General features: G+C 40.2%; 1 protein-coding gene across 1 annotated transcript in view; it reads right to left on the bottom strand.

The window, feature by feature from the left end:
- Positions 1 to 5: 5 nt before the first annotated feature.
- DNAI3 (dynein axonemal intermediate chain 3) overlaps positions 6 to 22665 on the bottom strand; it is a 63145-nt gene continuing 40485 nt past the window's right edge. The window contains exons 15-21 of the mRNA XM_063105784.1: positions 17841 to 17971; positions 14200 to 14263; positions 7730 to 7860; positions 5701 to 5905; positions 4024 to 4115; positions 2756 to 2878; positions 6 to 149 (exon numbers count right to left, since the gene is read on the bottom strand). Of these exons, the coding sequence (XP_062961854.1) occupies positions 6 to 149; positions 2756 to 2878; positions 4024 to 4115; positions 5701 to 5905; positions 7730 to 7860; positions 14200 to 14263; positions 17841 to 17971 (890 nt within the window). The remainder of the gene's footprint in view (positions 150 to 2755; positions 2879 to 4023; positions 4116 to 5700; positions 5906 to 7729; positions 7861 to 14199; positions 14264 to 17840; positions 17972 to 22665) is intronic.

Here is a 22665-nt window from a genome sequence, read left to right as displayed (position 1 = left end):
CTTTTCTACATGATTTCCATGTATGACACCTTCTCTGTGGGTCTGATGAGGCCAAGATTGATGAGGACGGTCTTTTCCAGTTCCAAATAATTCTCGTAGTCCATTTTCAATTCATCCTCCGTTTGTTCTTTTGACTTCTGATATGTTTTCTAAGGGACAAAAGCAAGGTATCCTTATGAAATACTGATAGCTAAAAATGCCAAAGGATGAGATGGGGCTGCTTTTGAACACAGCCGACACATGGCTGCTGCTCGCTGGAAGGAGTTTTTGGGAGGGTGGGAGGAAGTGGGAAGTGGGGAAGACAGGGCCTTCCAACCTCTTCAAAAAACCAAAAAAAAATCTCCTCCTCCAGTCTTCTTCCTGAGAACACTTGCCTCCCTGATGTAGCCTGGAGGGTGAGTAATTGACTGGGGCTTGCATAATTCTTTTGAAGTGTCTCTTCTCCCAAGTCCCATCCATAGGGCATAGCTTGTAGACACATAGCAACTACTACTTTTCCCAGCTTTGGGCCTCCAAGCTGAAATTCCCGTTGGGAAAATTCCCATTCATATGCTGTTAGAGCTGTAATTACTATTACCCTTTAAGAAGTGAGCTGTATCCAGACTTGATGTATGATTTCCCGGGATCTGTGGGTTGAAGTGTGTAGCCATCCCTGACACCTGGGCAAGCACTCATAAAGTCCAGCTTTGCTGGACTGATGTGTGATCGTCCCCTGCCCTCTGTATTAATACTAATAGTGAACACTTAGTAGCACTTTCTATGCACCAGCTACTGGCTGACTGCTGTAAATATTTTAACTCATTTAATCCCCACTGTGATCCTCTGAGGCTGCTAAAATTATTGTTCCCATTTCCCCCTTTATCAGCAGTTGCTCATAAGGAGACATTTCTAACATTAGTTGTTTTTCCTTAGTGACCTTTTTCATGTAACAGAGGAGCCCTTTTAAATTCATTCACTTGTCCACAATCTAGTTGCAGAGAAATCTGAGAAGTGGTAGCTCTACTTAAAAGATGATACTACGTCCAACAGAAATGCAGTTACAACAAGGAGCTAGAAAAGTTTTGGAAACTAGAAGGCACAATACAATTTTAAGATATGATTATTATAATATTCAGGTGTTTTGAAAGTGTTTCACATATGCAAATTATTTTGGGATTATCTACAATTCTACTTGCTTCCACTGATGTAGATAATTAGGAGCCATCGCTATGGTATTTAAACACTCATAATAATACTTGTAGATAATAGCTGAGGTAGGGGAAGGGTGGCAGAGTATCTCCCACAACAGAATTTCAACCAACATTTGTAAATGCACAACAGAACGAAACCGACAGCAAATTGTTTGTAGCAGTGAAACACAACAAAAAGTTAGTTAATCGGTATTTTTATACTTTGTTCCCACTAAATAATGCTTTTGAAATAAGGTCCATTGCTTTTATTGCACTAATTAGTATCTGTGAGTAAGTGATAGTGTTAATCCATTTGCTAATGCAGTACATTAAAATATTTCCACATGCTGGTGCTTTTAACAGAGACCTGGGGTCTCCCATAAGTAATCGCACTGGAGGATGCTAGGTATTGGCTATAAGGAAACCACAGTGGGATCACTGATGAGATTTCTGGTGGGAAAAAAAAGGGCAAGGGAGGGAATGAGCAAGAGAGAAATAGAAATATAGACTGAGATGACCTTAGGAAGAAAGAGAGAAGAGCTAAATTCACAGAATATTTAAAACCCCCCAATTCCAGTGGACAAGGGAAGACCAACAGAGCCACAGAATTCATGCCAAACAGACAGAGGCTGAGGAAGGGGTGTGTGGGTGGCTTTAGAGCTATAGGTTCCTTTCTGGTAGAGTTTGGTAGATGGATGTTCCCTGTACCAAATTCTCCTCTATTTTGAAGTTTCACACTCCAGTATATTGTATTATAGTAAAATGCATCTCTCTCTTTCTCTTCCCTTCCTATCATCTGTCTATCTATCTATCTAATCTGTCATCTATCTATCATTAAACAGTCATGATGGACCACATACACGACACTGGTTGGAGCAACAGGCTGTACCATGTAGCCTGGGTGTACAAGAGGCTGTACCAGCTGCGCTGGGTAAGTACACTCTATCATGTCCCCACAACGAGGAGATCACCTAACGATGCAGCAACGACACATTTCTCAGAATGTACCCTGTTGTTAAGTGACACATGACTATAGTTACCTGTAGCTACCATTTAATGACAGTCTATTATTTGTCAGGTTATTTGGCTGAAAGCCTTACAATAATCCTAAAAGGCAGTTATTAGTATTTCCATTTTCAAGACGAGAGAACTGACGCTCAGCAAAGATGAGTGTCTTGCTCTAGATCTCATAGCTAGTTAAATGGCAGAGTTGGGATTGGAACCCACATGTCCTGATTTCATATTCAACTCTTTGCCCTGCCTGTTTTAATGCATTGTTGACCAAATATTAAAATTCTCTGTGAATGAAAGCATTCACGTTTTGAGCCATTGTATCTATACTACAGGACTTTGAAATTACAGAAAATTTCAGAAACTTAAATTGCATAGAATCTCACCCGGTGTCCAACTGATCATTCTCAGTTGTGGTGAGCTAAGAAATCAAAGAAATGCCCTCTTGACTCCCATGAGAACAAGAGGAGAACGTGAAAAGGCATAACTTTCTTATGGAAACTGTGGAATAAGCCAAACTAACATATTTGCATTGGTGTTAATGGAAAGCAACTTTCATTTATGAAACAACTTACAACTTTTTTCTTCTCCATTTCCTGCTCCATTTCTTTCTTTTCTTGAGCACGAATATTTTTGCGCTGTTCTACATATTCCAGATGTCTGACTTCTCTTTCAAAGTAGTGGTTGACACTTGACATCTGTTAGAAACAAAGGCCTATGAGAGGGTAACCCATGTGGGAGCCCCCTCTAGTAGATTTCCTGCTGCTTGTAATTAGGTAGATTACCTACCTATTCTACCTACCTAATTACCTGAGCATTACCTAACGACCATCTGCCTAATCATTATGTACTTTGAAATACTTACAATCTTTCAGGTGAATGTAATTTGGAAATTGTGCCCACAGGCCCACCACCAGAGGAGCTAGTTCAATTTGAGGGCTACTGTGCTAAGATTCGGTCCCTGCAATTTCGAGATTTCCAGGAAGGGAGAAGGGGTTTGAAGGGGATAGCTGCAAAAAACTGCAGTTTTTTAGCAAAAAGATTCAGGGATTGCTTTTTCCCATTTTTTTCCTTCTCACTCCTAATACTAAGGGAAATTTCGTATCATCAAAGTTGGAAAACCCAGATGCCCTAAAGGGACTGGAAGGAGAGCTGAATTCCTGATCTCCTGGAGCGCTTAGCTTGTAAGCATAAGAATAGGAGCTGGAGAGTCAGCAGAGAACTTGGGGAAGGCAACGGGAGAGGGAAAGCTTTTTGCCTGTTAGTAACTATGCTGATATTGTTGGGACTTGCAACAGATTGCAAACTATATATTTAATGTTAGTTGTATACATATTTATGTATTTTTATTCATCGATCTTCTTAAAACCTCATTATTAACGGTGCTTGAAACACTTGGGTGCTGGGTATGGGGCAGTGGTGTGTGCAGAGTTCAGATGTGCTGCCTGCAGTACACCAAGTTGGGGGAGGATGAGATGGGGGCGGGTGATGAAAAGATAAATAAAAACATCAACTGGGCCCTCAGGGAAGGACATCACTGAAATCAGGGTCCCACACTTGGGTTACAACCTGAAAATAACATTTTATGATTATGAATCCCCAAATTAATTCTTCTCTCAGAGTCTGGGCTTCATTTACTTGGCTTCCCTCCCATGTCATGTTTGGCCTTTTTTCCCTCGCTTCAAACTATTTAACATATACAACAGAAAAACGTTCTCTTATTTTTGACTGTATGAGTCTTTTATTCTCATATAGAGCAAAAAGGCTGTCTTTTCTAATACACTTTTAAGACATGCCTTGGCAATATTTGGTCACAAAAATCCTCAAAGCCAAAGTTACTAACCTCATTGGTGGAAGGGTGACTTAATGTCCAAGGAATTTCTAATATATGCAGTGTTCCAAAATAATCAGCTACGGCTAAAAATTGCTGCTTAACTGAAAGATTAAAAAAAAAAGGGTGGAAAATTCAGCAAATAGAAAGCCATCTTAAGAGGTTAAACGTGAAATGTGTTTTTGTTTTGTTGTCTCCCAAAAGACCTGCTGTGATTGCAATGATCTTGGCATCTTCATCAGATGCTCATGACTGGACCATATAAGCACGTAAAAGCCAGTTTTTCCAGTTGGTGAAATGAAAGCTAAGACCCTGAGCCTTTGTCAGCCGCCCTGCCACCTCAAATCTTGTTTTCCTGACATCTACATAAGGAGTCTGGCTCCTGACTGAGGTCAACCCTCTCTGTGGCTGGGCCCGCTGGGCAGATTTGAGAAGAAAGCAGGGACAACATATGGAAAGATTTTCAAAAAAAATCCTAAAGCAAATTTTCACCAGACACAGTAAGGGCAAAGGGATACTGTTATCCAGATGAATTTCAAAGACAAAGCTAGAACTACAGTTTTCTTATTATAAAAACAAATTGCTTCCTTTGAGCACTTAAAATTGGTATATACACAAAGTGATTGCAAATTTTGATTTTCTATCTATGTCTGTATTTTTTTCTTCTCATTTTCCAAAGTTCTGGTTAAAATTGCTAAATGCTGGGCTGGTTGATTAGCTCACTTGCTTAGAGTATGGTGCTGATAACACCAAGGTCAAGGATTCAGACCCTTGTAACAGCAGTACCACACACACACACACACACACACACACACACACACACACAGAGAGAGAGAGAGAGAATAGAGGGAAAAAGCAATTTGAGTAAAATTGCTAAATGCTGAACTCATAATCCCTGTAGGTAGACAGAGCAATGTTTTGTACCAAAGATGGGAAAACATACCAAGCAGTAGCCAGACTGTGACCCTCCAGACCAAGTTTCCAAATCTAATGTTTCTGAGAGAGCAACGGATAGAAAAACAATTTTGTGCCTGCACATCTTTGGACACAAAGGGAAATGTCTTCTTTTAAAAGAGGCAAATATACTGGAGTTACATAGAAAGTACTACTTGTGTAAAACAGAAAAACTGGGACAAAGGAAATAAACTACTTTTCCGTAGACACATCCTTGAATTTATGCTTGCTTTGTTATGCATTACTTTTTCCTCATAATTAATTCAGAGCTTAAAGTTTAAATAGATATACTACTCCTGACAGTCATTTGATCCATTTCAGGAAGAGAACTGCTTGATATTGTCCAGGGGAGAACCACAAAAAGTGATACAATATTGAAAAATGTGACTTATAATGGAAAGTTAAAGAAACAAAATGTATTCTGTCTGGAAAAGAAGCAGTAAAAGGCAGCACAAATTTAGAGGAGAAAGATGCTTCCCGTGGGGTGGCTCAAAACCAGCCTCTGCGTGACAGACTTCACGTGTCTCAGAAATCATGGTTGAGGAGGCGAAGCGGCAGGGAAGCTCAGGTGCATCCCAGATTCCAGAGCAAGAGAGAAGGGAAAGGAAGGGGAGGGGTGGGGGAGGGTAGAAAAACCAAAACCCAAGAAAAAACACTCCAGGCTTTCCAGATGAATGTCAAAATGTCCCCGAGTTACCCGCCATGACTTAGCTCATTTGGTTATAATTAACATACAAGAAAAGGTCCAGGGTTTGATACTGGTGACCATAGTTACGCAAATGTTTTGTGACAGGGCTGGTTCGTGGGTTTTCTCCAGAAGGTCCCAGATATCAATGTATCCGTCTTCTCGGCCAATATAGAAAACTCCAGGCCTCGTGTGGGACCAGTGCCCTGAGGTGTACCTTTTTGGCGCACAGCATGACTGAAGGAGGGGTCCCGTCTTTAAACAAATTTTTAAAAAGACAAATGAAAAGCTTTTATTATTATCCGAGGGAAATTCACAATAACTTTCCTTCAGTACAATTTAGCTAGCTATGATCATATAACAGAAAAATTATGCCCAGAAGTCTTACTTCTTTCTGTTTAAGGTTTTTATACTTGTAGAGCGACAGCTCTTGTCTTTCCTATTTGTTTTCATAAACTTTTTTTTTTAGCAGCCTTTTAGAAAAAAATTAAACCTTCCAATTGAACTGTTGATGGCTCTAATAATCCAACTGCTTCTAAATCCATGACTATTTCTGTGGAGATTGGTGGACATTAGATAAATAAAAATTACAAGTTAATTTTGCTCATACCTTCATTTAACTATCAGGTATCTGCTTCCCATGGAAACAGCTCTGGTAGCCAGTAAAAGCAAATGAAAAAAGTCTGTCAATTCCAGCTGTGAGCTGCATGTTGAAAATCAACAGCAGACTTGGCAAATTCTCATTAAGTAACTTCAGATGGAAGCATCTGATGGCTTATAAATATATTTGGAAGAGATTTTAGACCACCAAAGCACCATGAGATCATCTTTTCTCTACCATGGGGTAATTTGCCTTCTTTGAGAGGTTTTCAAAGAGAAAGAAGATCAGAGTGTGGTTTCTACCCACTGCTAGGCTCCATCTAGCAACCATTTGTGCTCATTTGTCTACTTACACCTGCAGGAACTAAAATAAACCATGTGGCTGTCCTGTGGGGAAAAGAGAATGTCATAGATTCACGAACTCCTTAGAGGTGACACTTTAAACCTGCTCTCCTTGTCCACAACTCCCAGCTCCTTTGGTTTCTAACCAGGTTCTTGACCTAGGCACTGTCTTGCGACACTCTTGCCTAAATTTTCTTTTTCTTTAACTACAAAACTTGCTCATTGTAAAAAAAAAAAATCAAACATACAGAAATACATTGGCATAAAGCAGAAATCCTTTCGTTAATGGATATTTAAGTACATAGCTTCTAATTTTTTAAATGATAAATTTTTATGTATTATTCACGCACTTTTTTTTTTTTTTTTTGAGTATTTGTATAAGGTAGACTTCCAGAAGTGGAACCCTTAGGTCAAAGAATATATATATTCCAGCTGTGAAATAAATATATAGACATATACATACATACTCATATTCCAGCTTTTGATAATCTTCTCAAATTGCTCACCAAGGGACATATCAATTTACACTCCCACTAAAAGCACTGATTTCCCTACACCCTTGCTTCACTGGACTTTACCAGTCTTTCTAGTTTTTGGCAGCATAGCTTCTATCTGCCTGGATCCACCCCCTCTCCTCAGCCAGACCAGACTGTAGCTGCTGCCTCCCTTTGACCCATGCATGTCTCTGGCCAGGCTGTGATCTGCCTGATGGTGGGCCCCTCAGCCTACTCACTCCTCCTTTCTGAACCTGCCAACACATTCCTGGTGCAGGAGCAAAGACAGCAGAGCAGTATTTCTCCTTGGACTTCATACAGTAATCAGCATCCCTTCTTGTATTTTAAAAGGAGGAAAAACACAAAGTCAAGCCAGCTGCCCAAAGTTTGTATTTCAAAGAATAGACTGTTAGGTTTCAGGCAGCAATTTTGTAAATGTTGTTTCCTTTCCTCAGGAAAGAAAAACAAATGCTTGTGTTTTCAGAAGGCTGAGAAGAGTCTGTTGACAAGCTGAGGCAATCTGCTGTCATTTCTCTAAAAGTGTCTCAAAGGCACTGCTGTGTCACAACAGGCTGTTGTTCCTATTGTCTTTCTCAGTAACAAAGGACCACACACCCACTCCTCCGTTTTGTGTGTAACTTACCATGACACCTTCTTTCCAGATGGCCACATTCCACCCGCCAATGGTGAGGATAATGTCATTGTAAAAAGGTGATCTCTGCACGGTGTGGACACATCCATCGTGGACCATGTAGAGGCTCACTGGCTTCTTTGCTGTTGGAGCACAAAAGATCATTTCATCTCTAATCACACTGTTTACATTCTGGACAGACCTCCAGTGGACAGACAGGTCCCAATCAAAGAGGTCCAAGAGTGGAAAACCAGAGGTCAGTTGGTGTGAATGAATCTGTCAAGGGATGGCTTTTCCTCTTTTTATGGAAAGACCAGGGAGCTTCCTATTGAAGGTTAAATGCTGGACACAGCCCTACTTCCCCCTTCCTTGCATACCAGAGCCCCCCCCCCTCCCTGAGAGGCTGCCCCTGGCCAAGGCAGTTACCCAAGGAAAGGCACATCCCCCTTAAGATAAACAGAATGCGGGAGGGAGCAGGATACTAAGTAAATGAACAAGCGCTCTGGTGCCAGGAGGGTAGCGGGTAGATTAACTTATCTACCCAGCCAGATCTTGGGCATGCTCCAAGTTATGTGAGCTGGGTGAGGGTCTGCACATAAGCCTGAAAGTAATTTACATCCCTACTTTGATCTGTTAATTATATAACTGCTGTATGTACTCAGTGGCAGTGCAGATTTCTCAAGATTTCTCACCGACCAGCCACCATCGGTGCCTTGCATAAGTCTAATAAACCAGTGTCTCTACCTGCTGGACCTCCAGGCTATTTCTTTGGAACAGGTAAACACTATGCACATAACCTCTCAGATTCAGGGCTCCTGCATTCCGCCTATCAAGGCCACTGTTCGGGCTCAGAGGAATACTTCATGTTCTTATTCATTTATTCACTAATTCAATCATTCAGTCAATAAATATTGTGGATTGCCTATATGTACCAAGCACTGTAGATGGCTGGATGAACGATGGTTAGTTAACGAACATGATCCTGCCTTCGTGGAGTTTGTAGTCTAGTGGGAAAACAGATACTCAGTAAACAAAGTATATAATCTAAGTATTGTAAAAAGTATTATGAAGGAAAAATATTATAAGAAAGAATAACAAGGGACATTCATAATTTAGACTGAATGGTCAGAAAAGGCTTCTCTGAAGCTGAGTCAGGTAGGCCTGGGTAGCAGTTCAGTATGGGGAGATCTGGGTGTGCAGGAGCATCCCAGAGAGAGGGAGCAACACACACCGAAGTCCCAAGGAGCGAAGTGTTTAGTGCTGTTATACATTTGAGAAGGGCAATAGGACGGGAGTCTGGTAATCCCAGCATGAGATGTAGGAAACGAATTGGGACTAGGAGGGTCCAGACCATTCCAGGTCCTGCAGGAAAGGAGTTTAGATTAGATTAGATTCTAAGTGTGGTATGTTTTAATGAGCCTTTAGGCCTAGAAGTGAGATGATCTGATTGACATTTCCAAAAGATTCTCTGGCTGCTGTGGGGAGAATGGATTACAGGCAGGTAAAAGTGAAGAGGGGACACATAGAAGGCTCTTGCAGTAGTTCTGGTGAGAGAGAATGGTGGCTTGGATTAAGGTGCAATGGAGGAGAGTGGATAATCAAGAAATACTTTGGAGCTAAAATTGACAGGACTTGGAGATGGCTTGAATAGGAAGAGAGAGAGAAGAGCCAAGAATGGCAATCAGGTTCTGATAGGAGCAATTGGCTCCCGGGAATTTCCACTTGTGGCAACTGGAAAGACTAAAGGAGGAACAGGTACTGATGTTAAGATCAGGCGTTCCCTTTAGCCTCTGCGCCAGGCCTGGGTCCTCCTGCTCCTCTGGTCTCTTTGTCCAGACAGGAGGATTCTGCTTGGGTTTCCTCTCCTCAGGCCTGGCTGCAGAGCCGGATGTTCCTAATTCCTTTTTGCCCACACTGTCTAGCCCACACTGTCTGGCTGCCTTATACTAAAACCACAAACATTCTGAATTTCATCGTATCGATAGCTGTGTGAGGGCTGGGGTTCTTTCCTCCAGAAAACTAATGGGATACTAAGCAGAAAAAGACCTACTAAATCTTGTAAGAAACGTATGAAGCAAGGTATTGAAGAGATTTGAACACCCATGTTCATAGCAGCATTATTTGCAATAGCCAAAAGGTGGAAGCAACTTGTGTGTCCATAAATGGATAAATGGATAAACAAAATGTGGTATACAATAGAATATTATTCAGCCTTAAAAAGGAAGGAAATTCTCATACATGCTACAACATGGATGAACCTTGAGGACATTATACTAAATGAAATAAGCCATTTACAAAAAGACAAATACCGTATGATTCCATTCATAAGAGGTACCTAGAGTAGTTAAATTCATGGAAACAGAAAGTCAAATGGTGGTTGCCAGGGGCTGGGAGAAGGAGGGAATGAGCAGTTAGTGTTTAACAGGCATGGAATTTCAGTTTTGCAAAACAAAAAGTGTTCTGGAGATTGTCTGCACAGCAGTATGAATGAACTTAACACTATAGAACTGTACACTTAAAAATGGTTAAGATAGTAAGTTTTATACTTATACATATTTTACCACAATTTTAAAAAGTATTTTTTTAAAAGTCTTACAAAGTAAAAATAAATAAATTAAAAATTTAAATGTAGCTCCTCTGAATTAAAAAAAAAAGGCCAATCTTCCTCCAACTAAAGGCCCATCTTGAAGAGAGCACATAAGACATACTTCTAAGGCCCTCTTGAGGTGAACTAGAAGATTCTTGGTAAAGTGCAAGACCCCTGGAAACCAGCAGCTTTCCTCTTGCTGCTGCTCTTGTTTCTCAGAGGCAGGTTTCATGCCCAGGGTTAGTGAGGCTTCCCTAGACACCACCTCACCGTGGCGAGCAGGACCATCCAGGAGTCTGGGAGGCCTCTGCAAACTGTATCAATTACCAGTGACAGCAATATTGACAACCATATGGTTTTTACTTTAACTTTCGATGTTCTCAGCCCATAATAACTTTTTCTTCCTTTTGTTCTTTGAAAGACCATAGGGCCATTCAACAATGAATGGAGCTGTCCTTAAATTATTAAATGGAGTGCCATAGCCTCCGGGCCAGGTTATTATAAGAAAATTACAATAAGCTAAAAAGCAGTTTTCCAGAGTCATTATGTACTGCAGGATTCAGTGTAGTAACATGGTTAAGAGCACAGACTCTGGCAGCAGACTGCTGGGGTTCATATTCTAGCAATGCCACCTATGGTGGCTACCCCACAGGGCAGCTGCGAGGATCACATGAGTTAATCCATAGCAAGCGCTTGGAAATGTGCCGATTCATGAGCAGAGTACATGAAATGATCATGTCAACTATCATCATTCGGCCTGCATTTCTTGGCTTGTCACTGAGATCATCTGGAAATGTTTGATTTGGCCTTCTTTGTCACACACATCTCAGTTAGGGCAACCTGTGTTCCAGAAGTTTCTTCTTAGATGAGGAAATTCTCCTTCCTGCCTGTTTGCATATGTGAGGTAAGAACATGGGCTCCAAGCAGACCAAGAGGTCTTGGGCCCAGTGACTGCCTCATCTTTACTCAGGAAACCTCCATGGTGTGCACGAAAGCCACTGAGCCGGCAGTTCCGCAGGGAAAACACTGCCAGTCCGTGGCATGTAAACAGAGCACACAGTTTACGGTTCAGAGCATCTACACATTGACTTGCCCTGTACTTAAGCCATTATTCAATGGGAATAACAGTGTTGTTTGGCTTTCCATGTTACAAAATACTTGACTGATGATTTAAAGTATTGCTGTAATCCTTTAGTGTCAGTGGTTAAAGCTATTCCCATTTTTTTAATGAACTAAATGCTGAGAAATTAAAAGAAATTCCTCTTCTTCCACTGCCCACTGGCCACAAAGTCCTGGCATGTTGACCACTAAGTCTCTCCCACATTTCCCTGCTGTCCACCCCTGCTATCGCGCCTGTACCTCTCACCATCTCTTATCAGGCTATTACATCTGCTCATCCTGCACCACTGTGATTCCTACCACCAAATTCATCCAGCCCCTGCTCTCCTGCCACAGTGATTTTATGATTATGTGGGTGGCTGTAGGACAAAGTCCAAAGCTCTTAGGGAGGTACTCAAGGCTGTTTGCAATCTGAACCCAAATGTCCTTCATGTCACTGCTCCTGCTGCTGTTGCCCTCTCTATTGCTATGCTTCGGCCGTGAGATCTCCTTGCTTCCTAACTGTCCACTGCTCTTTTGGGCTTCTGTGGTTTTGAACTTGTTACTTTCTCCACCTGTAATGTCTTTCCCTATCTTATCTATCTGGAAATTTCAATCTACCCTTCATGACCCAGGTCAACTGTATGTCTGCTCAGGGAACTTTTCTTAACAGCACAAGAGAGTCAGTCCCTCCCAGGCTCCTACATCACTTGGTGTTTGCTTACAACCATAGCATTAATGACACAGTAATGTCAACATTTGTTTATTTGTCTGACTTTTCCAATAGATCATGGAACTCCTTTGGGGAAGGATAATATCCTGGTCATCTTTGTATCTCCAGTGCTTGGCACATAGTAGGGTCTCAATAATCACTGGATGAATGAATGAAAGTAAGAAAGAACAAACAAACAGCAGTGAAGTTCAAACATAAAGCTCTTGGGTTTTAAGTTTATAGTTATTGGTTATTTTATAAATGGAATAAAATGCATTTAAAATAAATAACTAAACCTGTTTGTCATGGCCCTCTCAAAAGCAGTTTAGGAAGCTGGCTCTAAGAGGAGGCGGAGCTCCAAGATGATCTTTGAGACCAGGAGGGATAAGTGTCCACCTGTGCACAAATGGCATCACGTCCTCAGCTTGTGTCCCAGGGGTGTGGTGGAGACACTGCTATGATATACAGTGCCTGGCATGCAGTAAGTGCACAATTAACATTCATGGATTATTGAATAAATAGATACATGAATAAACATAAAAGAAGCTGAATGTAATTCATTATATCCAACATCTAATTTTGAATTCAGTTTTAAATCATGGGATTGGGAATAAATGGAAAGTGAAAAATCAGTCTCAGTTCTGTGTGCACTTGGCCCTCCCTTGGCTCACATCTAATCCTCTCTCAATGCCCCCCTGTTGTCAATAACACATATCTGGGTTTTGGGTTGGGGGATACTATGGAAGAAAAGTAGGAGTGCTTTTGCTTCAAGGTTAAAATAGCTACTCTGAAGTCACACCTGGCAATGAAAGCCTTCCCAGGTCTAAGGCACACTCTGTTCTCTGGAACCAGACTCAGAAGTGAAGGGGGTAAGGTCTGTAGTGAAGACACGAGCCCAACAGCTGTCCCCTGCAGGCTATGGCTATGACCTCTTGCCCTGCCATCACTCACACTTCCGGTTGTCCCATCGCACAGTATTGACCGGGTCCCCTTCTGCACACCAAGCCCAGCTGCTCCCCCACGCTGCTTCCATACAGTGTCTGAAGCCTTCTTACCAGCCTTTCCCAGGAATGACTTCTTTTTTGCTTATGATTATTCCAAACTTTGAAACATAGTTCGAATATATTTTCATGCCACAATAAAATTCAAAGCTTTAAAATACATAGCTGTAATTGTAGTGAACCCCAAAGCTCTGAGCCTATTAAAGACAGGGAGCTTTGCTTACTGGGGTGCCTGTTCTCCTGACTCTGATTCCTGCTCATACCTGGGTGTGACCCACATACTTCTGTTCCACTGCCCAAAGTCCAGGTCCTGCGAGCAGGAGACACAAGGACACCACCTGTCCTAACCCCAAAGGACGGTTCTGCAGTAACTTCTCCTGTACCGTTCCAGGGTCTTCAAGATCATCATAAATCTAATTCATAATCTCATATTGACTCAGATTTCCCATATACATGAACTTCCAGGTTGTTGAATTATTGAAACAGCATGTTTAGTCTTTAATTAAATTGTCCAAGTGTCTCAGTCATTTAAGCATCATATAGATCAAATTTTGGTGTGAAAACAAATCATCTGGCAAATACTATTAAAATCCAGATTCAGATTTAGTAGGACTGGGGTAGGATCCAAGATTTTTACATGCATTTCTAACTAGCTCCCAGGTGACAACTGTGCTGCTTACTCAAGGCCCTCACTTTGAGGAGTGAGTGTGTGAGTCAGAACCCAAGTGCCCTCCCCCGATTAGCAAGACCAGGGTGACTCAGGGCTTCACGAGATTTCCCCAGGAAGTTTAAATTAAAAGGAACATCTTTGAACTTTCAGAAGGAGAGAACAGAACTGAGGTTACCAGAGGTGGAGAAGGGGAAGGAGGAGTAAGGGAAGAATTGGTAAAGGGCCATGAAAACCAATTACACTGTATAATGTTGAATACACTAATTATGCTGATGTGAGCATCACATATCACACACAGGTATTGATATTCAACTCTGTACCCCACAGATATGTACAATCAACTATGTTTCAATTTTAAAAAATAAAAATTTAAAAAAGGAACATCTTAATGACAGAGCAATCCACAAAACTTACTCATCAATCTGCCAGTTTCAGGGTCTCTTTCCATTTTCCAATCTGTGTATATCACTTCACCTTCCTAGAAACATTACAGGTTCCTGATGAGTACAAGGACGACTTAAGAGACAAAAGACCTCACACTGATGTGCTAAGACTGGTTCTAACCAAAACAAATACAAAGCAACAGGTCAGTTTAATCAAATGATAATTTGATACAGTGGGGGGAGGAGGAAAGGCTCAAAATGATTACTTGATTTTATATTGGACAAAAAAAATGAGTTTGAGGATTTTTTTTTTTTTTTTTTTTTTTTTTGTAATCTACACATAGTGATGCGGAGACCATGGGCAGTTAAGAAGAGTCCCAACTGCTGGGTTTCCAAAGTTTTGTTGTTGAGGCATGAGAGAGGAATCAGGTCCATCTTATTTAGTGATTTGTTCTCAGTAGGTTACAAAGTCAGTACTTAAATACTTGTGGAAAAAGACGGAACGAGGGAACATGAACGCATAAAATGGTGGTGATTACCTTTTAAAGTTGAGAACAGGAAACAAAGTTCAATCCAAATAAAATGACAAGTAACATATATTTTAGTTCTACCTTATGGACATTTTAAGGAGAGGGGAAGGCAGAGGGACCTGGTATAAAGATGGAGAAACAGCCACACAAAGGGGAAAGACTTGTGAATTACAGAGGTGGCAGAGGTTTACAGAAAAAGTTTAGTCTCACTAATGCCATCTTAGAGATGAGAAAACTGAGACTCAGAGAGGCTACATGATTTGCTCAGGGTCACCCAGATGCAGTCTCGTAATTCCAGTGTTTTTTCACTGGATGATGAGAGGAAACACAGAGAGGGCATATAAAAAAGAGGAGTTAAGAGTACTGGGAGGAGGAGATGGATTGGGGTGTGCAGGAAAGGGAGGGGACATGAGAAAATATTTGATTTATGCAAAGTGAAGGATGAACTCATTGGGGACAGGGCCCACTCACTCACTCATCTGTGCTTTTATTAATGCATACAAATTCATTTAACAAGCAAGGACTGTATTTGGTGTTGGGATTGCAAGCCAGAGGACAAGCCTCCCCTCGCTCCCGGCACTCGCACGCAAGGGAGAAGGCACACATACGAGGGCTGTTCTCTGCCGTGTGTGCACGTGGCCCTCAGGGCTGCCACTTACCAAGCACTCGGTCCTTGCCAGAGTTGTGAGGCCCTTTGCGTATGTGACCCCCAACCCTCACCAATGTCCTGTAAGGGAGCTATTAATATCTCCTGGGCCTCACAGCTGGTACATAGAGCACTGAAATCAAACCAAGTCAAAGAGGAATAGTTTGCACCAATTTAACAAATACACGTTGAGTGTCCATTATGTCATCAGTCACGTAGCTGGAAACCTTTACATCCTTCTTCAACCAGATACCTAATTCTGACACTTTCACTTCTCCCACACCTGTGTTGACGTTCTCGGCCCCAGTGCTCAGGCCCTCTCCATTTCTGAGCTGGCCAACTTGAAATCCCTGCCTGCCTGGCTTCTCTGCCTCCAGGGCTCCACTCCCACCCTCAGTCCATGCCAGCCCATCTAGATCCCAAGATCCCAGAGAGGCCTCCCTTCATCTCTCTATCCAAAAGAGATATCAGCACATCAAAGTGGGTGGAAGAGCCTCCACTGGCATGTCAGCCCCAGGAGGGCAGGGAATTTGGTCTGTTTTGTTCACTGCTATATCCCCATGGCCAAGAACAGTGGCTGGCGTATATTAAATGCTCAGTAAGTATCTGTTGAATGATGAGTGAAGGAATTCCAAGCAGGGCAAGGGCTTCACAGGCAGGAAAGAGTCTGTATAAGAGGAAAGAGAGAAAAAGCAGAGTGGCCCAAGAGGTGAGAGGGAGATTGGTGCACATGGGGGTGAGGAGACAGGCAGGAGCCACATTATGTAGAATGTTATAGGCCATGGTATGAGGAGTTTGGATTTTATCCATATTGCACTGAGTTGCCCCTGAAGAGCTAAAGCAGAGGGTATCATGCTTTAATCTCTGTTTTAAGGTCTTGCAGTTATTTATCTTTCTAAAGCTGATCTGATGGTGCCATTCCTCTGCTTTAAAAACTCTCGTGCCTCAAAAGGTAAATACTGTATGACTCCACTTACATGAGGTACCAAGAATAGTCAAATTTATAGAGACAGAAAGTAGAACAGTGGTTGCCAGGAGCTGGGGGAAGGAGGATAAGGGGAGTTATTGTTTAATGGGTACAGAGTTGCAGTTTGGGGTGATGAAAAGTTCTGCAGATGGACAGTGGTGATGGTCGCACAACAGTATGAATGTACTTAATGTCACTGAATTGTACGCTTAACTATGGTTAGGACGGTCAATCTTATGTATATTTTACCACAATTTTTAAAAGTCTTTTTAAAAAACTTTGCTGTGAAACCCAAGTTATAAAACATATATGTATTTGGTCCCATGCTTACCCAGTGAAATTCAAATTATCTAACGAGGCAGTAAAGGCCTTCAGTCCTGGACACCAGCCTGGCACCTAAGCACAGCTTCTCCTCCGCCACGCTACTGCACTACCTCCAGACAAATCCTGGACTTTCACAGCTCCGAAATATCGCTCAGGCTGTTACTTCTGCTTGGGCCTGTACACTCATCCTGGTCTTTCAGGTTCCTGCTCAACCTCCAACGTGCAGCCTGCTCGCTTCCACAATTCCCCAACCTCCCTTTCCTGTGTGAGTGGCCTCTGCACTGGTGGTGGCGTTTACCATGCTGTCACTGCAGCTGCTCCCTGACTAGGGAGAAGGTGCCTTGAGGACAGAGGACTGTGCTCTTCATCACCCCAGCGTCTAGTGCTGTGCCTGGCAGGCCAGATGCTCTCCAGAGCTGGTGGAATTGATTCATCTCCTCATATACCAAAGTGTGAATGCAAATCACTCTGGTGAGACTGAGTTATGGCATCTTCCCATGGTGGCCTGGCCTGGGAGAAATACCCTTTATTTCTGGGAAGGAGAGTCATGAATGAAAAGAGCATCTCTGCCTCTGTATGACTGTAAAGCTCTGAGCCTCATTTCTTCATAGGTAAAACGGGAATATAATATCAACTTTACAGAATTATTAGGATTAAATGAGATATAATTTGGAAAATAACTTGGCACAGTCCCTGATACATAGAAAATGTCCAATAATCGTGAGCTCACTTTGGTTATTATGATAGCAGGCACTGAAAATGGCAGCCTTTATTGTTACTATATCCATAACTATACTATATTGCTATCTTTTGAACTGAGTTTTTCACTGTATTTCTTATCAGATTGTGCTACCCTAACAGAACGATATATTTTCTTAGTAAATCTCTATTATTTAGCGTGGTTTCTTCCATATGGTGAAGGTATTTGATGAACATTTGCAGATTGATAAGTAAATTATTAGTAAAAAGCATTCCTAATTTTATAGATTTTTCCACATTTGTTCAGGAACATTAAATGTGAATCTATGAGGCACCAAAGTTAAAAATTTTTAATGCAAATAAACATATTAAAATGAGCATATTAAAATAGAAAAATGGTATAAATATTATAAGCTTTCATACAGCAAACATGTACAATAATGGTTAAAATCATATATTTTAGTGTAGTTAAATATTAATTTTAAAAGCAGATAATTTTAATTTACCTCAGTTCCCACAAAGAACTTGGTGCAGAAGTCATCTATTGGCTTGAGATGATTGGCCATCCCACCTTCCAGATTATGGTACGGGTTCACTTCTCCTGCCTTCATTGCTTTGCTATGTGCTAACATTTTGTCTTTCAGAGGAGAATGAGCAGAGAAGCACATATTTACGGTGAAAGATTGTTTAAAGTACAGATAGTTTACATTTTCCATCCCTCGCCACCCACATCTGCTCCATTCCATTCCCAATGTGGTGGGCATACGTCCAAGCACTTTTAGACTTCTAATTTAGCAGGAGAACCCTTTATTCAAACCAAAACATCAATGACTGTACTATATTCTAGCTACAGCCATACATGCAAACGTGTAAAGATCATAGCTAATCCGGGGCCTGAAATGCAAACATCCTCAGGAACTTAAATCTTTTTAAAAGTATTTGATGTCACCTTGTTTTAAAACAAAAGTCTTTTATGATCTAGAATTAATAATGTTATTTATTGAAGTTTTTAAAAATAGAAAAAAGCATGAGTAAACGAACAAAAATCATCCCTTATCATGTCTCTCAGAGATAACCACTGCTAACATATTGGTCTATTTCCCCCTGGTGACTTTTCTGTGAATACATATAAACAGACTTTTTAAAAAGTTGGATCATATTCTATTTTAGCTTTGTATCCTGCTTTTCTGCTCTCTGAAAGATATGTTGAGCATTTTCCCAGGTCATCTATTAGTTTTTCAAAAATGTGATATTAAACTTCTGGGAAAGATGGTAGGGAAATAAATGCTCATAAAACCCTCCTCATCACACCTCCTTAGTATGTCTTCTGGGTTATGACACCCATGGAAATCAAACAAGCATAAAAACCAACAAACCAACAGACAAACAGAAACTAACATAGTAGAGGAAAACTTCAACTATACTAAAAATATACACTGTATTTCAAAAAACTTTAGTATAATTCTGGACAAAAATAAAACATGATTATCATGATTTAGTTGATACGGTCAACCAACATTTCCTTTGTTTGGGTTCTACACATTTTAAGAGGTCTCTTTTCCCACTAGGTATCAAAATAAGCCAAGTGTCAAAATAACAAGTATCTGTATAAGCCAAACACGAAACTAGACCTTCAAACAGCTGTAAATCAACATTTCAAAAAAATAAATAGGCACATTCAATTATACTGCTCTTATTAAAATATATTATTTATAATACATTTAGGAAAAGCAAAAACATTTTTTATCCACTTAATGTATATAGTTTAAATTACTAAAATATTTTACATTCTTCACCCTCATTTTGATGTCTGTTTTTCTCTTTTTAAATCATGCATGTAAATATATTAGTAGAGTAGACCATGTATATAGTTTGTACATAAACATATATACTTTGGGAATTTGTACTCAAAAATGTTTACTGAGTGGGTGCAAGATCAAAAAATTTGGAGCCCTCTGGTCTAACAAGGAGAGACAAGACCCTGGTCTACAGGGCCGCAACTGGTAATGAAAAAGGAAGAGGGAAAGGTGAGCTACATTATAAAGGAAGACACAATTATCCTGAGTAAGAGACTGGAAGTGGGGGCCTCGGGAGAAAGTCAGGGAGGACTCAAGTTATGAATTCTGTTCTGGACACATTGATTTTAAGGGGGTAGATTGGGTTCAAACCCAGGAGACAGTGAGAGGTTAGGAGAGAAAAATGTTAGAGCCATCCAGGTAGACCATGCTACCAAAGGGAAAATGTATAATGAGGAAAGCATACAGCAGAAGTTAGTTTGAGGTACATTCATGATTAGAGGGCAGCAAGGTGAAATGCAGTCAGGAAAGGAGACGGAGGACGAGAAACTGAAGAAATAGCAGAATAGAAAAATCACATGCAAGAGAAGGTGTGAGCCCCAAGGAAAGGGCTGAGTTAATAGTGTTTAATGTGGTAGAGTCAAACAGGATGATGCCAGAGAAAAGTGTTGTCATCGACTACATTTACTCAGACTTGGCTGGAATAACTTTGGATATTTAGTAAATTCAAAGTCATCCTCAAAGGTTGTGGATTTTCCATCCACGGAGATAGTAATAGTGACAGCAACTAACATCTATTGAATGCTTACTACGTGCGGGGCACAAAACTGTGTGCTTTACACGAACCACTTCATTCAGTCCTCATGATAACTTCCAAATCAGTTATGCACTAATCTGTCTTCCAAGGTGAGTAAACTGAGGCTCAGAGACATTAAGTAATTTGCCCAAGTTCTCATAAATGGTGGATAACATTTATTGTGAGTTGACTATGTGCTGTTCTTACAGTTTCATGTATATTAACTCATTACACCTCACACTACCCTATGAGGAACTTACCTTTATTATTTACTCCCCTCATCTTTCTCACTCTATTTTCAAAGAGTATTTTTAAAAATGATAATAAGGCACAGAGGGGCAAGGTAATTTGATCTGCTCAAATAATAAATTGTGGCTTTGGGATTTAAACCCAGATCATCAACTCTAGAATTCACACTCTTAACCACTATATAACACATTGATTAGAAGAATATATGGCAGGCTCCAAAGGCTATTCCAAAAGAGGAATTCCAAGACCGTTTAGAGCAAAGGCTTCCTCATGAGAATAAATATGGAATTTCTTAAAATGACTACTTAGAAAGGCGTTGACTGTCATGGACCTAAAATGGTGGGCAAAAGGTGAGTGGTCTGTGGCCACTAGATGGCGACAGAGTACCAGACACTGATGCTAAGACTGAGCAGGCCTCAAGAGAAAATGGTGGTGGAATAGCAAGGGCTTAGGACTCACAGTCCAAGGAGAACCATATAGGATCAATAAACAAAATGTCATCAAGAAGCTTGTGAATGTATTCTAGCTAACAGGTCCAAGTCTGGCCGAAACAGGTGGACAGCTGGCAGTGTATCCAAAGGAGATCCAAAATACCATAGTTGATCTCAAATAAAGGCCATTCACACAGGAGGCAGGACATGCCCATAAAATGAGTGCCGTTAGAAATAAGAGGCATGTGTTATCAAGATCCCTGAGATTAACAAGTGAAATTTAATTCTCTCTAGGACCTGTGAAATTGCCTACAACATGGACTTCTGGACACATGTAAAGGGACACAGCCAACTAGAATTTCAGCTGAAAATCTAAAACCTCGTCCATTTTTGTTTTTTGATTAACTGATTTAACCAAATATGAATTTCTCTAAGAAACATCTACAAAATGACCTTGTCTGGAAAGAGAATGTTCATTTGATGAGAGTATTCCTGTTTGATGACAGATGGGGCATGCTGCAAGGTTCTTCATTTTAAATAGTGCTTTCCTTAAATGGGTGGAAATATGTATTTGTTACTTATTTTGGTGTCTATCCCATCAGAATGTAAGTTTGACAAAAGCAGAGACTTGTCTTTTTCACAGATGTATCCTCAGAGCCTGACACTTTGCCAGAGTTTAATAATTATTTATTGGATAAGTTCAGGTAACAGTGTAAACATTATTCTTTAAGAAAGTAAGAGATCACAATATTTCTATATAATGATTCTGGCCACATTTACTTTTATGCACCTATTCCCAAGTGTTAGCTGTGCCATCAGTAAAATAAAATATAAGGTTTCTTTAAGAAAAAAAAAAAGGCCTATATATCCTTAAATAGTACCTATTTAAGCAGTCTTCAGAAAGAGATGCCCTAGAAGTCTAACACTTGTAGAGATATGAAGGATCAACAGAAATTACACTCACTTGAAGAATGTTAAACTTTAGACTCATTTGTTTTTAAAAAAGATGTAGCCATATCTCAACGCATTTTTAAAAATACACTTTAGAAGACTTCTGCTTTGGGCCAAGATGAAACAATTGGGAATGAACTTAAGGTCTGTCACCTAAAACAACCAAAAAACAGACAAAATATATGAAACAATAATTTTCAAGACACTGGACCTCAGACCACAAAGGACATTGACCCCTATGAGACAGGAGAAAAAAAAATGATAGTTTAAAATCTAACTATATAAATAATCACATTAAATGTAAATGTTCTAAATATCCCAATTAAAAGCCAGAGATGATCAGGTTGGACTTAAAAAAAAAAAAAAAAAAAAAAAAAGGCAATACCCACAAGAAATACATGTTAAATATAAAGACACAAATAAATGTAAAAGGATAAAACCAAGAAATATCAGTCAAGGGTTCAGATCTGCTTATTGGCCAGCCACCAAAAACAAATTAGAACAACAAAAAAAGAGATACCGTGTTAACACTAACCAAAGAAAGCTGACACGGCTATAGTAATATAAGACAAAGTAGATTTCAAAGTTAAGGGTATTACCAATTCAAGAGAACATAACAATCCTAGGATTTATCTATCTAATAACAGAGATTCAAAATACAAGATGGAAAAACTGATAGAACTGTAAGAAAAAATAGACAAATCCACATTTATAGTCAGAGGTTCCAATGCCACTCCCTCAACAACTGATAAAACAAGGAGACTGAAAATTAGGAAGGATATAGAAAGTTTAAATAATGCTATCAGCCAACTTGACCTAACAGACATTTGTGGAACATTCCATCCAGCCACATGAGACACACATCCTTTTAATGTAAGAATGGAACATTTACCAAGACAGATCAAGCATGTTCATATAAGTCATATAAAGTATGTTCTCTGATTACAATGGAATTAAATTAGATATCAATAATAGAAAGATCTCTGGAAAACCTCTGAAAATTTGGAAACTAAATGACACACTTCTAAATAACCCATGTGAAAAAGAAGATATCACAAGGAAATATGGAAATTATTTTGAACTAAATGAAAATGAAAATACAACATGT

The sequence above is a fragment of the Cynocephalus volans genome, chromosome 8 (genome assembly GCF_027409185.1).
Source record: "Cynocephalus volans isolate mCynVol1 chromosome 8, mCynVol1.pri, whole genome shotgun sequence".
Classification (NCBI taxonomy): Eukaryota; Metazoa; Chordata; class Mammalia; order Dermoptera; family Cynocephalidae; genus Cynocephalus; species Cynocephalus volans.
Note: the sequence above shows the minus strand (reverse complement) of the source record. Positions and strands in the feature narration are given on the sequence as shown.